Below are 16,788 nucleotides of genomic sequence, written 5' to 3'. Positions count from 1 at the left end.
AGGCGCGTTGACTTGTTGGAAGTATGGCCGACCATTCCCAGATTATTACCACATTGTGGGCAGCACATTATTGTCTAGAAGGTCAGGGTCACCTCCGTGTTCATGGTTCTTGTCACTACAACCAACGGACGGAGACCATGCCACGAAACATCCCAGACCATTACGGACCCTCTGCCGTATATAACTGTTAGCAGAACGCATTCAGGCAGAATACCCAGGATCCTCCACACCCAGGTAGGTCCATCTGATGTTAAGATGAAGAAGCGGGATTCATCACTCCATAGAACGTTCTTCCATCGCTCCACTGTCCAATGACGGCGCTCCTTGCACCACTGTAGACGGGCCGATGCATTGCGCTTCATGATGGACGGCTTGTGTGCAGCGCCATAACCCGTATATCCAATAGCGGGCAGTTCCCATCACAAACTACAGTGACAACTCCAAGGGTCTGCATCTTATGTAGCGTGGTTTAGGACATGTGACATGCTAATAACACGCAATCCATTCTACTGATAGGGGGTTCAAATACTTTTGTAGGCTAGTGTGTAATGTGAATAATCCAGACTATATGACGTACGTTGCTCTTTACAGTTAATGAATATGTTCTCCCGCTAGCACGGAGGCCCCGGCTATTACCTGTATAATGGCCTCCAGGATAGCTCATACTTATTATACTTGGTTAATTAGGGTGATTATTATAATGAAGGTATAATGGGATGATGAGGGAGGCGGGGCACTTACTGAAGGATCTCCCATTACAGTCATTTGGCTTAATGGAAATATAAAAACACATGAAAGGCCATTTCTTCTCTTACACCAACCGCTACACTCAGCCAACCTTGTACGTATATACAGGCCACCGATGACATTACTTTCTTTCAGTTTTAAGGAGTTTGCTGTATTGTAGAAATAAAGTTTTATTAGAAGATAATGCAAAAAAATAATTATGCAAATCTCTAATAATACTTTGTAATTTAGTTTATCCTGTTCCTTGTTTCCCTTTTCCTCTTTTACTTGTGTAATGGTGGCCCTTATATTCCCATGTAAGATCTTTTGATCCACCTCAGAATTCACTGTTCCCTCAATGACCCCAATGTGTCCAGGCCCCAAGGAGCAAAGCAACCCCAAACCATGATGCTCCCTCCACCTCAGCCGCAAACCATGATACTCCCTCCACCATAGACCCAAACCATCATGTCCCCTCCACCTCAGCCCCAAATCAACTTGCCCACTCCACCATAGCCGCAAACCATGATGTCCCCTCCACCATAGCCTGAAACCATGATGTCCCCTCCACCATAGCTCCAAACTATGATGCCCTTCCACCACAGCCCCAAACGATGATGCCAATCCACCATAGCCCCAAACCATGATGTCAATCCACCATAGCCCTAAGCCAAATGCCCCATCCACCATAGCCTCAAACCATGATGCCCTTTCACCATAGCCCCAAACCATGATGCCCTACCACCATAGCCCCAAACCATAATGCCCCACCACCATATCCCCAAAGCATGATGTCCCTCCAGCAGAGCCTTAAACCATGATGCCCCTCCACCATATCCCCAAAGCATGATGTCCCTCCAACAGAGCCTTAAAACATGATGCTATCTCTGCCACAGTTCCAAACCATCATGCCTCCACCACAGCCCAAAACCATCATGCCCACTCCACCACAGCCCCAAAACATCATGCACCATCCACCACAGTCCCAAACCATGATGTTGCCTCTGCCATAGCCCCAAACCATGATGTGCCCTCCACCATAGCCCCGAACCATGATGCCCCTCCATCATAAACTCAAACTATGGTGCCTACTTCACCATAGTTCGAAACCATGATGGCCCCTCCACCTTAGCTCCAAACCATGATGTCTACTTTACCATAGCCCGAAACCAATGTGCCTCTCCATCTTAGCCTGAAACCATGATGCCCCTCCACCATAGCCCGAAACTATGATGTCCCCTCCACTATAACCCCAAACCATGATGCCCCTCTACCATAGCCCTAAGCCATGATGCCCCATTCACCATGGCTCTAAGCAATGATTCCCCATCCATTATAGCCCCAAACCATGATACCTTTCCACCATAGCCCCAAACCATGATGCCCCTCCACCATAGCCCCAAACCATGATCCTATTTCCACCACAGTTCCAAACTATGCTGTCTCCACCATAGCCCCAAAGCATGATGCCCTTCCATCGCAGCCCAAAGTCATAATGTGCCCTGCACCATGTATTCAAACCATGATGCCCCTACGCCATAGCCTGAAACCATGATGTCCCCTCCACCTTAGCCCCAAGCCATGATCCCTCCTCAACCATAACCCCAAACCATGATGTCCCATACACCAACCATAGCCCCAAACCATGATGAACCCTCCACCAGGTTTCACAGTTGGATGAGGTTTTGGCGTTGCTGTTTTCTCTCCATATATAGCATTATGCATTTGAGCTAAAATGTTCCACTTTAGTCTCATCCATCCATAGAACATTTCCCTGAAGCATTTTGGCGCATCCATATGGTCTCAGATAAATTTGGAACAGGCCGCAATGTTCTTTGGGACCACATCGGCTTCCTTGTGGTGTCCTTGCATGAACACCATCCCAGTTCAGTGTTCCTCTAATAGTGAACAGATGAGCAGAGGTTCCTGCAGTCTGAAGAGTCTTCTATAGGGTTCTTTCTCACCTATTTCAGGATGACTCTTGGCGTGATATAACAGGACGCTTGCTCTTAGGGGGAGTAGTAACTCCCCTGAATGTTTTCTATTTGTAGATTATTTGTCTGTGGATTGATGTACACGCAGATCTTCAACTTTTGTAGCCTTTTCCAATTTCACGTATCTCTATAAGACATCTTCTGAGACTTTCTAGAAGTTGTTTGCATTTGGGGCATGGGTGACAATAACCAACCTTTATTGAGAAGAACTGATTTTGTCAGTATCCAGGCTTTATGTGCCTTTATTTAATGGGCAAAGCACCTGTGTAACCCGCAATGCAAACCCATTTCCCTAACCCTTTTCCAATTAGCTCCTGGGGAAGTCATTTACGCAAAGGTTTACTTACTTTTTCTCTCCGTACTGAGCATGATTACTCAATATGCACAAAAAAAGTCATGGGTGATACAACTATCTGTATTTGTGTGTTATTTAGTGTCTGTAATTGTGACTTCAGTGTAGTTACAAAGGGTTAACTTATTTTTTTTGCACATGTGTATATGAATTTCCATTGCTTATATAGCACTAACATATTTTGCGGCGCAGTACAGACATTTTCACCATATCATTGGCCAGTAGAGCGCATAATCTTATACACGCTATGACCAATTTCATAGGAAGCCAAACTCCATACAGATGTTGTCTTCAGTGAAATGGCGCTGGAAGGTGAACGTCTCCTTTAAGGCGCCAAGTGCATGAGAAAATATGTCCGTTGTGTCCCTACCTGAGCTCTACAGTATATCCAGGTGACACTTGGATGCTCCATTCACACTGAGCATTAAACGGGTAACTCTCCATCATGATCTCTCCGCGGGCGGATTGTATCACCTCCCCACATCCTATAGAAGAGGAAAACAAAGAAAACAGTCATTTAACCCATCATAGTCCATTATACAACAATCAAATTAAAACAGCAGTATCCTATTCAGGTCATTGTCTTCAGCAGTTACAACACATTGCAATGTGTTAGAGCTCCCTCTACTGGTCACATCAGGGTACTACTTTGTGTATGTAGGAATATAAACAGTTAAAAGAAGACATAAAAAAAGATAAAGAACGCTATTGTGAATCTTTCTGTACGGATAATGGTGTTTCAGAGAGACTGGCTCCTTTTTATATGCCAAATTCGATGCATGTATGGGTGGGGTTTGGTGGTGATGGGGGGGGGGGGGGGGGGGGTAACAGAATAACCATAACTTTATACCTCCGTCATAGTTGGGATGTTTGGGACTTTTTATAACGAATTTGATTAGTTCTGGGAGCAACATCACTACATGTCTTTGCACTTCTGGTGGAGGGGTCACAATCATAGGAGGACCACTACAATGTAGATGGGTCATTACATTCACTGGCACAACATAGGGATTATATGGCACGCCGTGGGGGGTCACATTGCAGGGTGCATTAAATAAAAGGTGCAAAGAATGCGTTGGCGGTCACATTTGTAGGGTGATCACTCTGCATGTAAAGGTGTAGTCAGGCTTCTATGGGAGCTGCCGGCTCATTGCGGTCAAAAGAAAGGGCAAGACCTTTCTTTTCCGGAATCCGCAGCGTACGCGCTATCTTTTCCGGCTGGCTGATTTTACGCGCCGGATAATCGCCTATCAGAACGAATCCATTGGAATCCAATGCCTTAGATGGTCGCGATTTTCAGCCGACGTTTTATCACGGCAACATCGCTGCGATAAAGCGTTTGTGCCAATAAGGCCTTAGAGACGCGCGGAAAGCGGATTTCTGCTTCTCACTCGCTATTCTTCAACTTTGCAATTGTGTTTGAGTTACAACACAAAATTGAAATCCTTGTTTCCCTGGGCCCCCAGGAGCCCGTGCGCCATATCATTATGTAGCGCATCCATCCCTTCCTAGTACGATGTTATCTCACTGTAGGACGCCAGTATCGACATCTAGCGCTGGATCCGTCTTTTTGACTCCACCCTGTATGTAGTGGGAGTCATATTCCTGCGAACACATTTGCAGGGACCTCGCACTATACACAACGAGGAATTATATTGCACATATGGGGCGTAGTTTGAATTCCCCCTTCTCCCCCTCCCCCCCCCCTAAGTTAAAGATACATTGTATAAAGTGCAACAATGTCCATAACCTTCATGTCACAGTCAGCTACAAGCCTTCCAGCATTGAAGCATGTAAGGGCCTCCCCATATTTTTCCATTCTCATCTCCTGCTGCTAAAATTAAAAAAGGAGAAGTTGCTGTTGTGGAATTTTTTTTTTTCCGGGCTGTTGCCATGGTAACCGGTACTACTATACAGAAGAGCCCAGGAACGCTGCCTATTACCTCGCTGCATCCTCCTAAAGCCCTCAGGGACGCCGTGTGTGAGGTTAACGCTGCAGTTCATGAATGGTTTGACTATAAATAACCCCAACCCAAAAATATGCATTTACAGCAAATTCCCGGAGACTTCCCTGGTGATAGCGGCCCCCCGCGCTTCTCATCACACACGGTTTCCCAGGGAACTGACAACAGAAGTGTGACAGCTGTGCTGCAGCGTAAAGATCGGCCTTACTTACAGCCACCAAAGTTCATTTACATCGCTGGAAAAAAAAGAGGCATACGGCGGCGCAGATGCCGCTCTCCGGCGCTCCGCAGCTATTTTTAAGTTGAGTTCAACGACGGATGTTAATGATAATTGAGAAATGCACATTCAGGGATATGCAGTGAACCAACGCATGTCAGGGCCTTCGGTTTTTGTGTCATACTGGTGATTTATAGGGGGTGGGGGCTCAAAATAATACACGATCCTACCAACAGTGATCGGACCCCTGAGCAAGAATCACAAGCATTATTTATTTCCATCTGTTAATACTTAGTGGGGCTCCTTTGGCCCTAATGACATCGGATACTCTTCCTCGCATACTTTCTATTAATATTTGATAGCTGGTATTTCCCTCCATCCATCCTGCAAATGTCAGGTGATTTCTCGAAGAAGATGGACGCTATTCATATTTACTAGCTCCATGTTCTAGTTTGTCCCAAAGATGTCCAGTAGGGTTCAGGTGGTGGAACATCCATAACCTCAAATCAACGTGTCTGTCACAAGGTGTGTTGACTTATTGTAAGTATGACCGACCATTTCCAGAGTATTGCCACATTGTCAGCAGCACATTATTGTCTAGAATGTCAGCGTACACCTCCATGTTCATGGCTCTTGTCACTACAACCAACGGACGAAGAGCATGCCACGTAACACATCCCCAGACCGTAATAGATCCTCCGTCATACTTAACTGTTGGCCCAGCACACTCAGGCAGGCGGCGTTCCCCAGGATCCTCCATCTGATGTGAAGACGGAGAAGTGCGATTCATCACCCCATAGAACGTTCTTCCATTGCTGAACTGTCCAATGACGACGCTCCTTGCACCATTGTAGACGGACTAATGCATTGCACTTCAGGATGGACGGCTTGTGTGCAGCGGCATAACCCGCATATCCAATGCCGGCAGTTCCCATCACAAACCACATGGACACCTCCAAGGGTCTACATCTGATGTAGCGTGGTCTAGGACACGTGACATGCTAACAAGACACGATCCATTCTACTGATAGGTGGTCCAAATACTTTAGGTAAGGACTGTGTCTGAAGACGATTTGGACTGGAATTCCCCTTTAAGACCCAAAGTCCTCCACGGGGTTAAACAAAAAACATAACGCCTCCTTACTGACGCTTTGTGCCGTGCTACACATTTGCGCTTTTGTGTGTGTGATGGAATAATGACAGCTATTTACTTAATGCCCAGAGACGTGCCAGCGCGAGCAGACGGGCAGATGCAGGAGCGGTCCCGGGAACAGAACTTCCCGATCCGCCTCTCATCCCACGCCAGCACATACGGAGTACAGACTAACCAGCGGCCTGATCAAGCATAATTAGCAGTTAGAATGCACAGTAATTAAAAAATCCTTCTGCCCGGCCAAGATGGAGAAAAAGTCTAATTAATTGCCTGCAGAGAAAGTGCTTCATTGTATAAAGAGGGGGACGGAGGGAGGGTTGAGTCAACAGGGGTGCTGTGTGCATTGGGCAGACGCAGCGCATACATTACCGGGCCCGCGGGTTACCGTAAGCACACACGAGCGGGCATAATTATCAGGAAATAAGAGCAAACAGAAAATAAGTCATCACATTAAATTAGGAAACATTTCCTCCATAACTTGTATGCAGATGTAGCAGAGCCGAGGTTGTTCTAGTATGTTATGTAATATAACTCAATGTGCTAGAACTAGCGGGGCACTGGGCGACAGCGACCAATCACAGGAGCTGATTGCTTGTTATCGCCAACTATTCAACTTTTTTTGTGGTCCCTTTCCGGCTGTTCGTAGCAATAGAAGCTCCCATAGAAGCCTATGGGAGCTGCCGGCAAAGGGAGGGGGGAGGGAGGTTGGAGGGAGTTTAGCAGTGTGAGCCGCTGCTAAAGTCCCTCCCCCTCCCCTTGCCGGCAGCTCCCATAGGCTTCCACTTTTATGGGGACACTTGGTACGCAAATATGCACAAATATAGAGCAAGTCCTATTTTTTTGCATGCACGAGAAATGTGCGCGCAAAAAAGGGAAATGAGAACAAACCCATTGAAATCAATGAGTTCTACTCTCTGCGCAGTCCGTGCGTAAATTTTACACGCACAAAGACGCCCGTGTAAAAGAGCCCTGAGGGTGTGTTCACAGGGCGGATTCCTCGGTGGAATTTTCAATGCAGAATCTGCCTTTAAAACCGTGGCGCAGGAGGATTGAACTCTGTAAATGGGGAAACTCAACATGCGGAACTTACGGCGTGTTTCCGCCTGCATCCACGTCAAGAAGTGGCAGCCTACTAAAAGGGTTTTCTGCTCTTTTTTTCAACTGATGACCTAACCTCTGGATGGGTCATCAGTAGTTGATGAATGGGGATCCGCCGATCAGGATCACTGTCCATCAGCTGATCTTCGAGCCGGATATCATCATCAGCGGACAAGGGAGGAAGTAGGACCGCCGGCCTCACTTCAAATGATATTAATGGGAGCACCATGCTGCTATTCCACTTCTTGTTCCTGCAGCGTCTGAGGCGCGGGCCCACAGCCGAGGATACAACAAGGTAGATAAAGACCTTGTCACGGGGCTCTACCATCTCCTTCCCTGGATGTAGCTTGGGACCCGACCACGTTACTGCTGGGGGAGATCGGGGGTTACCTTAAGTCCGATTGTCACTCGTGACGCCACCGTTCCGTCCTCTGCGGAGGATCTTCCCGATGAAATAAAGTAGTTCCTACACAGGGCAACTTCCTGAACAAGAACTGGGAAGGTTGGTTCTGTCTGTAGAATGGGCCCAGGCCAAGGATAAGAAAGTCGCTTGGCTTCCTCCATTCCCTCCACAAGCAGACCGATGCCCGATGTCTGTGAAGCTCACTCACTGTCAGACCTTACTCTTCTTTCCTGACTGACAGACTTCTACTTCTCTCCTTCTGACCTGATAACTACTCATTGCATCCTTGCAAACACATATATCTCAGGCACATATCAATATCATCCAGATCCCCTCCATAAATGTCATACATGTTAGTCTCATGTGGATGCACTGTGCAAGCCTGTCTTGTTATCTCCAGTGTGTGTGTTGCACAGCTGCGGCGCTTGAGAGGTTAACTCTTAATAAAATCATTGCCTGCCTGTAAATCTATCAGTCTGTCATGTCATGTGGTATAAGTGAGGGTATAAATAGGAGTGCGTGAGAGCAGGAAAAGGTCCGGAATTCATCTTCACTGAGAGTGCCATCTTGCCTGACACAAGAGAGAGTGCTAACACAAAGCCGCATGGAAGCACCTTCAGCTTCCTTGTGGTGAAGATGGAGGAGAAGGAGAGATATCCCGTAGCAGCTGCATTCTGAATGAGAGTGGAGTGAGCCCAAGCCTAAAAGAGAGCTTTGTAAGTAATCACTTCCCCTGACAAGGCCAGTGCAGAGGTACTAAAACACGTCTTGATTATCTGATTTTCCTACACGGCCGTCCAGAATTAGGTTTACCGTGTACAGGTGCACCCAATAATTGTCACACCCACCCAGAAGTCTATGAGAGCGGAGTGGAGGTACTGCCATTCTGTGGCTTCATTTACACACGTGCATCTTTCAGTCTAATAGGGTTAAAGTCTAATTTCTGCAGCACATAATTTTACCTGCACTGTAAAGTTAAACGTCTACACTGCCCTACACCATTGTTTTCATTCAAGTAAAGCTTATACCGGGCCCTAACCATTCCTGGGGACCCAGGGTACTATACAGCAGTGTCTGTTTATTTTCCGCCGTGTAGCATACCAGTGTGTGGGAACGGTGGTGTCACCCGTGACAACAACTACTACCCCCCTCATCCTGTTTATTGGCATTCCATATCCCAGGGTTGTTGAAGGTGTCCTGCAATCCTGCTCTGTCCTTGGCTATGTGTTATCCCTCTGGGAAAAAGGAGTCCGTAAGTGCCGCCATGACAAGCCAACACTTATCCCTTTCAGCTCCTCACGTAAGTCAAGTATACAGGGTACCTTCAGTCCGGCAAACATCCAATACACATGACCTGATGCATTCCACAAATAAGACTCTAACAAGACATTGACACAGGACAGACATATAACATTTATGGAGGGGCGCCACTACACTCTTGTTGCTGATGTGCTGTGCTGGGCAGGAAGTGGAATAGCAGCACAGCGCTCACATTGATATCATTTGAAGTGAGGCCGGCACTCCCATTTATTTAATTTGAAGTGAGGCCGGTGCTCCCACTTCGTCCCCTGTCTGCTGATGATAATGGCAGGATGTCAGGCCTGCTGTACTTGACAGTGGGCCGGATGATCAGCTGATGGATGGGATCTAAAGCTGTGTAATGCTTCATATTGCCTGTGGTGGCACTGCAGGGGAATTGAACATTCAGGATTCCTACACAGATTACAGATGATCACTGGGGATCCTAGCAGTAACATAACCCATGATCAGTTTATTATTGGGGTCTCCTACAAACAACAGGGATTGTCACAAGTGGACACAGTATTAAGTGTGGCAAACACGGCTCTACAGCGTTTCTTTCAGCTTCGCTACATTTTTTTATGTCCTTGATCTAGGACCATCATGCATTTCAAAGAATTTTTAAATCCAAGTATCTTCTTACTCCTGGACTGCGGCCGGAGAGGTTCACACATGTTAGACATGTCCGTGTATTAACTGGAGAAGCCGCGACAGGAAGCTGAATAAGGAATAACCCGTTCACGGTCGATCAGCCACATTTTCCATGTTGAAGTCACACAAAAACTAGTCAGGCACTTTACACTCGCAGGGTGTTTTTTGGTGCACGTGAACACATTCTAAGAAAACACAACAGACATGGAGTGCAGAGAGTCATCGGGCTACTGGTACTACTTACTCATGCAGTCTCCACCATACCAGCCGACCCGACACTCCGAGCAGTACTTGCCCTTCACATAGAAGTCATCCAGAGTACCGCCCCACGAGCCATTGTTACAGGACTTGCAGTTGTCAAATATAGTGCATCCTAGAAAACAACAAAAGTGTTATGAAAGAGTCAAAATCACCAACATTCAGTCAATTATAGAGACTAAATAAGAATATATGAACGACCATTACATATAAGGCAGTATTATAGTAGTTATATTCTTGTACATACGGGGCAGTATTATAGTAGTTATATTCTAGTACATAGGGGGCAGTGTTATAGTAGTTATATTCTTGTACATAGGGGCAGTATTATAGTAGTTATATTCTTGTACATAGGGGGCAGTATTATAGTAGTTATATTCTTGTACATAGGGGGCAGTATTATAGTAGTTATATTCTTGTACACAGGGGGCAGTATTATAGTAGTTATATTCTTGTACATAGGGGGCAGTATTATAGTAGTTATATTCTTGTACATAGGGGGCAGTATTATAGTAGTTATATTCTTGTACATAGGAGGCAGTATTATAGTAGTTATATTCTTGTACATAGGGGCAGGATTATAGTAGTTATATTCTTGTACATAGGGGCAGGATTATAGTAGTTATATTCTTGTACATAGGGAGCAGTATTATAGTAGTTATATTCTTGTACATAGGAGGCAGTATTATAGTAGTTATATTCTTGTACATAGGGGCAGGATTATAGTAGTTATATTCTTGTACATAGGGGCAGGATTATAGTAGTTATATTCTTGTACATAGGGAGCAGTATTATAGTAGTTATATTCTTGTACATAGGGGCAGGATTATAGTAGTTATATTCTTGTACATAGGGGGCAGTATTATAGTAGTTATATTCTTGTACATAGGGAGCAGTATTATAGTAGTTATATTCTTGTACATAGGGGCCGTATTATAGTAGTTATATTCTTGTACATAGGGAGCAGTATTATAGTAGTTATATGCTTGTTCATAGGGGGCAGTATTATAGTAGTTATATTCTTGTACATAGGGGGCAGTATTATAGTAGTTATATGCTTGTTCATAGGGGGCAGTATTATAGTAGTTATATTCTTGTTCATAGGGGGCAGTATTATAGTAGTTATATTCTTGTACATAGGGGACATTATTATAGTAGTTATATTCTTGTAGATAGGGGGCAGTATTATAGTAGTTATATTCTTGTACATAGGGGGCAGTATTATAGTAGTTATATTCATGTACAAAGGGGGCAGTATTATAGTAGTTATATTCTTGTACATAGGGAGCAGTATTATAGTAGTTATATGCTTGTTCATAGGGGGCAGTATTATAGTAGTTATATTCTTGTACATAGGGGACATTATTATAGTAGTTATATTCTTGCACATAGGGGGCAGTATTATAGTAGTTATATTCTTCTACATAAGGGGCAGTATTATAGTAGTTATATTCTTGTACATAGGAGGGCAGTATTATAGTAGTTATATTCTTGTACATTGAGGGCAGTATTATAGTAGTTATATTCTTGTACATAGGAGGCAGTATTATAGTAGTTATAGTCTTATACATAGGGAGCTGTTAGGGTGTGCTGTTGGGATCTGGTCTTCTACATGGGTTTCCAGCAGCGCCGCCCCACAGGTGGAAGTTGATTGAGCTTGCTAGGTGTGTATTTCACCAGTCAGCCAATCACTACTGGTCTGCTGCTCATATATACCAGCTCCTCTGCTAGAGGCTGCTGGGCTTTCCTCATTTTCTTAAATTTGTTCAATGTGAACAGAGTAATGTTTCTACGTGTCGTTGCATGGGCCAGACTTGTGGTGTGAACAGTCCTGTTCAGGGTGCATGGTGTGATGTGTTGTATGCAAATCCCTGCTGTGTTGCTGTGTACAGTCCTGCTGTGTTTCATGTGTCATCTATGTCTCGGTAGGTCCCTAGGTTCCAGCACAGGGCTATCCTTCTCGGGACGATCGCCCCACATGCAGGCAGGTTTCATTTGGAGGTTGTCTCGTTAGAGTAGGGACCTGCGAGTCAACGTGGACCCTTGAAGTGGGCTCTCGGGCTTAAGTATCTTGGCTAAACTACAAACCAATACCTTGCATTGTATCTTTTTACATCCGTTTATGCGTGCGGGTATGCTTGCTTGTGTTTTGGGTGTTTGTCAGTCAGTGTGTTATGTCTGTACATGACTTATATCTGCCGTTTCCGAGTTCCGCCAGAGTTTTGCCAATTAGTGAGTATGAATAACGTAACAGAATGTACACGTATGGCAGATAGGAGTAACTAGACATAGCAGAATGTACACGTTTCAGGTGGGAGGTATGCGTGTCATTTGGGCCTCTCCCCTGTGTTTGTGGTATGTCTGTCCATGAGTCCAGTTCACAGTTTTTCGTGTTCCATCTGAATTCTTGAGTTCATGTGTGAACTGGACTTAACAGAATGTACACATACTCAGGTAGGAGTGACTAGTCATAACAAATGGTACCCAAGAAAATAATTAACACAAAGCTAGACAAAGCAGAGAAGAAAGAATTCAGTTTAGCTAACAGTAACTAAAGAAGGATATAGAAAGAAGAATTGTATTAAGATAAGAAGGATGCAGAACAGAGGAATGTAATAAGAGAAGAAAGATGTAAAGACAAGGATTGGACCCGGGCCCAGGAACCCTGTGGCTAGGTTCACACGGGATGAATTTGCCACAGAAATTCCTTGTAGAATTTGTGTACAGCAAATCTGCCCGCGGCTCCTAATCCCGGGATTGGCCAGCCATGGGGACAAGATTTTTCAAAAATCTCGTCCACATGGAACAGCCAATCCATCACGGCAAAGCCAGGCGGAACCAGCGATGTGGCGCAGAATTAACAGCCGCAGCATGTCAATTCTTTTTTTTTTCCGTTGCGGTCTCACTCCTCTCTATGGGGAGAGAAACCTGACACAGAATGCCGGCGGCTGAACCGCTCCAAAACCTGTGGCGAAATGCCACGGGTTTTAAAGCTGCGGCTCTCCCGCGGAAATCTCACGGTTTTTTGGTGCGGCCAAGCCGCAAGAATCTCCGCGGGATATCTGTCCCGTGGGAACCCAGCCTAGGGGCCCATAAGGCCACTTTTCTCCATATAGGGAGCCCAGGACTATGAATAAAGCATTATAGTTGGGGGCCCAGAAGCTTCAAGTTACGCCTCTGTACAGAACAGAGGAATGTAATAAGAGAAGAAAGATATAAAGGCAAGGATTATACATAGCGAAGGTTAGAGACTGAAGATTGCAGGAAGAAGGATGAACTGTCATACAAAGAAAAGGAAGTAAAGGAAATAGTTTGGTAACAGATATCTCCGTGTGTTTTGTGCCTTTGTTCTGTTCCCTCTCCTTATCTGCCATATGTATACAGCTGTATTAGGCCCGTATGGATGGCTCCTGGACGTCATTCTGTCAGCACATTGGCGCGGTATTTCTGGTTTGGAGTTCTGCTATTTATCATGGCCTTCACACAGCAAGGTTCTATCACAGAGAGGTAATATCCAGATACCTGGATGTATGAGGCAGGAGTCGCACTCATTGTCTTCATTCCTACAGCATGGGATGGTATATCCCACCTTCTTATTGACCCCCGGACATGTACACTCCACCTGATCGTATTCACAGCAGTCTCGGCACATGATATTCCACTCGGCTCCCGGGCAGTTTTCATTAATCACTGTGTATTCTGAGGAAAAAAACAATATACGTTCAAAATGTGGAAAAATTCATGACCATCAAGTAACAATATAAACCTGCAAGGGCAGCAATTTACAGCATGTGCCGTGTACGCCGGGAGCGGGGCCAGCAGTCAACACATTATCATTAGAGGTCAGGATTACAATGAGAATTAACACCTCTGTTATTAATCCGGAGGCAGATATTACAGGACCATGCCATGGATAAGGTGATGGGGAAAGCTCTGCTCCTCCCTCCTCCCTCTCGCTGCTCATGGACTTTTTTATACACAGGCACTGAGCATGCTCACAACATTCTTCCATGGAAATGAATGTGTCATTTTCTGACGGAGGTTATTATGTCCAGGCGCCTGCTAGTAATCTCTCGGCTGGAACGTGTGTGTCTTCTATTTGACCCTTCGTCCTGCGCAGTGAGATGGACGTGCTGGCTGTCAGCATACTATTTACTATAACTTGTATGGCAGAACAGATACATCTGCTACTAATGTGTTTTCCATGACTAACTGTTTTACAATTCCCCTCCAGGCTCCCGGATTCTTCCATTACATTACATGATCATTGCAATTTTTGGCGTTCTGCAGAGTTTACAAATACACTGAATCGCCACTTTATTAGAGACCCATATCTAGTAGGTGTTGGACCTACTTGGCCCTTCCGAACCGCAGCAATTCATTGTGGCACCTGTCCACAGGTATCAGAGGTATCATGTGACATGAAAACCTTCCCCCCATTACTCTGGCTTCTCTTAAATGTGCAGCACCTGTTTGCTGGAACCATTCTTGACATCCTCCTCTGACCCCTTTCGGTGATGTGAGCCTCTTTATATGTTAGGTGCATGATGCAGCAGCGGAAATTGTAATAAAACTGTCATTAGAAATAGCGGTCTGCATACGAGCGTATGTGTATGAGGATGACGTGATTGCGCTCTGAATGGAGCGTGATAACGTGCTTTTGCGTGCGTTTCTGTGCATTTTACTGCACATTTTTGTGCAGCTGGGCCCGTTCACATCAGTTAGTTTTGAACCGGCTCAACAGCTTAATTAGTCCCCAAGTGGCAGTGCTTAACATCGGGAAATTGCGCAGTTATGTGCATGATGGAGTGCGTATTTGTGCACCCCAATAGAATCCTGTTGTGCGTCGGGTGCGCAAATGTCACATATTCTTTCGCCCGACAGAAATGCGGGGGCAAAAACGCTCAATGTGAGGGAACCCATTGAAATCAATGGGTTCTATTGTCTGCAGTTTGCACGAGAGGTTCTGCATGTCTGAAAACGTGCGCAATATCTACCGTGTGCAGGAGCCCTTCGTAAGTTTTTGCCTAAATTTGTAGGCGTGGTTTAGGTGGCGCAGCAGTTCAGACCTGATCTATTTTTAAAAAGCTGCATAAAAAGTTGCGCAGCTACTCCCGCGCCGAGGTCTATTTACAGGATGGCCTTTCACCACAGAGAAAAAGATATTTGCGCCCCATTTAACATGCTGCGGGCAAACATTTTGAACAATTGCGCACCCGGATTTTGATGTAGAATTTTTAAATGTCCAGCCGGAAATTCCACCGCAAACTCCGCAGCATTTGCACCTCATGTGATCGTACCCTAAAACCTGTAATTCCATATCTAAATCCACAGTTAGTCCTGCGGATTTTAGGGCGAAATTCCGTAGCTGCGGATTTGGCTGCTGTGAAATTTCATCCTATATGAAAGGATCCAGTGACCACCGAATAGCAGTTTGGGGAGCTGACAGGGAGTTGGGGGTGTATTTTTTATACTCACCCGTTCCCCGATTCCTGCGGTATTCGCCAGTGGAGTCTGTGCGCGGATGGAAAATCTGAGTCTTTTCAGTCTGCTGTGCCTGCGCTCTCATAGACTTCTATGGGAGTCCCCAGCACAGCCATCTGAAAAGAGTAAAATCTTCCGACTTCACTGGCGAATATCACAAGAACCGGGGAACGCGGGAGTATAAAAAAGACATCCACCGGCTCCCCGTCACTTCCTGAATAACTTAGTTTATGGTGCTGTTCATGGGAACAGGGTCCCTTTAAATACTGAGAGCAAAACGCAAATGAGAACGAGCCCTAAATTCTATTACGATGTGACTCAAAAACGGAAAATCTGCGTAACTTGTTCCTCGAAGACAAGAAAACCTTTGACTCATTTTCGGACCAAGAAGGAGAGCCCTTCCATTAGTCTGACGCCCCTCTGACATCACAGCTGGTACTCACTTGAAGCCCTGGGGTGGGCAGAGATGTGGCAGGCGCAGAGGTAGAGCAGAGCCAGAGCGCTCCTCAGCAGCAGGGTCATGGTGCCGGCTGCGATCCCGGTCCAGGCGCTCTGCGTGGATTCAGGGTCTCCGTCTCTTCATGCTTGCAGTGCTGGGGTCTCGGGTTTCAGGCTTTTCTATCATTCCGGCAGTGACACCCTCATCCAACGCTTCCACTGGGGTCTTCCAGACTACGTCACCCCAAAAACACTCAGCTGTATTAACTCTTGGCGGCCCGCAGCAGACAGTCCTGGCGGTAGGGAATCCCAAACAATGTAGCGGAGGTCATTCGCTAAGCTGCAGATGTGGAGTTCCTGCTCCGCAACGCCCCGACCCTACGCCGACAGTAGTAGGGACCGTACGCAGGAGGCAGATGTGTCTTGAGGCAACCGAGACGTCTATATAATGTTTCGTCCTGACCTGGCATGGAGTCTGGAAAAACCTCTCGGCTCCGCGTCCAATACATGTGTTTGCAATAACATACATGCCTCATCAGTGACGCCACCCCCAAATACTAATTATTACCTAATTTATAGTGTGCGTAATAAGAATGGGAAGTCCCCGACGACCCCGGGGCAGAAAAGTGTAAATAAACTGCAGCTGGTTGTTCCAAGTTCGCTGTACATCAAGAATCCTTCGCACCGGCGCTCCGCTTTATGGCATCTCAATATGTGTCTGCCGCTGCTCTATTCTCGAAGACAACCATGT

At 45.8% G+C, this 16,788-nt stretch overlaps 1 protein-coding gene across 1 annotated transcript in view; it reads right to left on the bottom strand.

The window, feature by feature from the left end:
- The window catches only part of PAMR1 (peptidase domain containing associated with muscle regeneration 1), a 38,026-nt gene extending 21,527 nt beyond the window's left edge, over window positions 1–16,499 (bottom strand). The window contains exons 1-4 of the mRNA XM_066583497.1: window positions 16,043–16,499; window positions 13,638–13,814; window positions 10,102–10,230; window positions 3,443–3,557 (exon numbers count right to left, since the gene is read on the bottom strand). Coding sequence (XP_066439594.1) covers window positions 3,443–3,557; window positions 10,102–10,230; window positions 13,638–13,814; window positions 16,043–16,121 — 500 coding nt within the window. The 5' untranslated portion in view covers window positions 16,122–16,499. The remainder of the gene's footprint in view (window positions 1–3,442; window positions 3,558–10,101; window positions 10,231–13,637; window positions 13,815–16,042) is intronic.
- Window positions 16,500–16,788: the final 289 nt, after the last annotated feature.

This window comes from Eleutherodactylus coqui, chromosome 11, assembly GCF_035609145.1.
Source record: "Eleutherodactylus coqui strain aEleCoq1 chromosome 11, aEleCoq1.hap1, whole genome shotgun sequence".
In the NCBI taxonomy this organism is placed as follows: domain Eukaryota; kingdom Metazoa; phylum Chordata; class Amphibia; order Anura; family Eleutherodactylidae; genus Eleutherodactylus; species Eleutherodactylus coqui.
The sequence above is the reverse complement of the archived record's forward strand: the minus strand, read 5'-3'. Positions and strand labels throughout refer to the sequence as shown.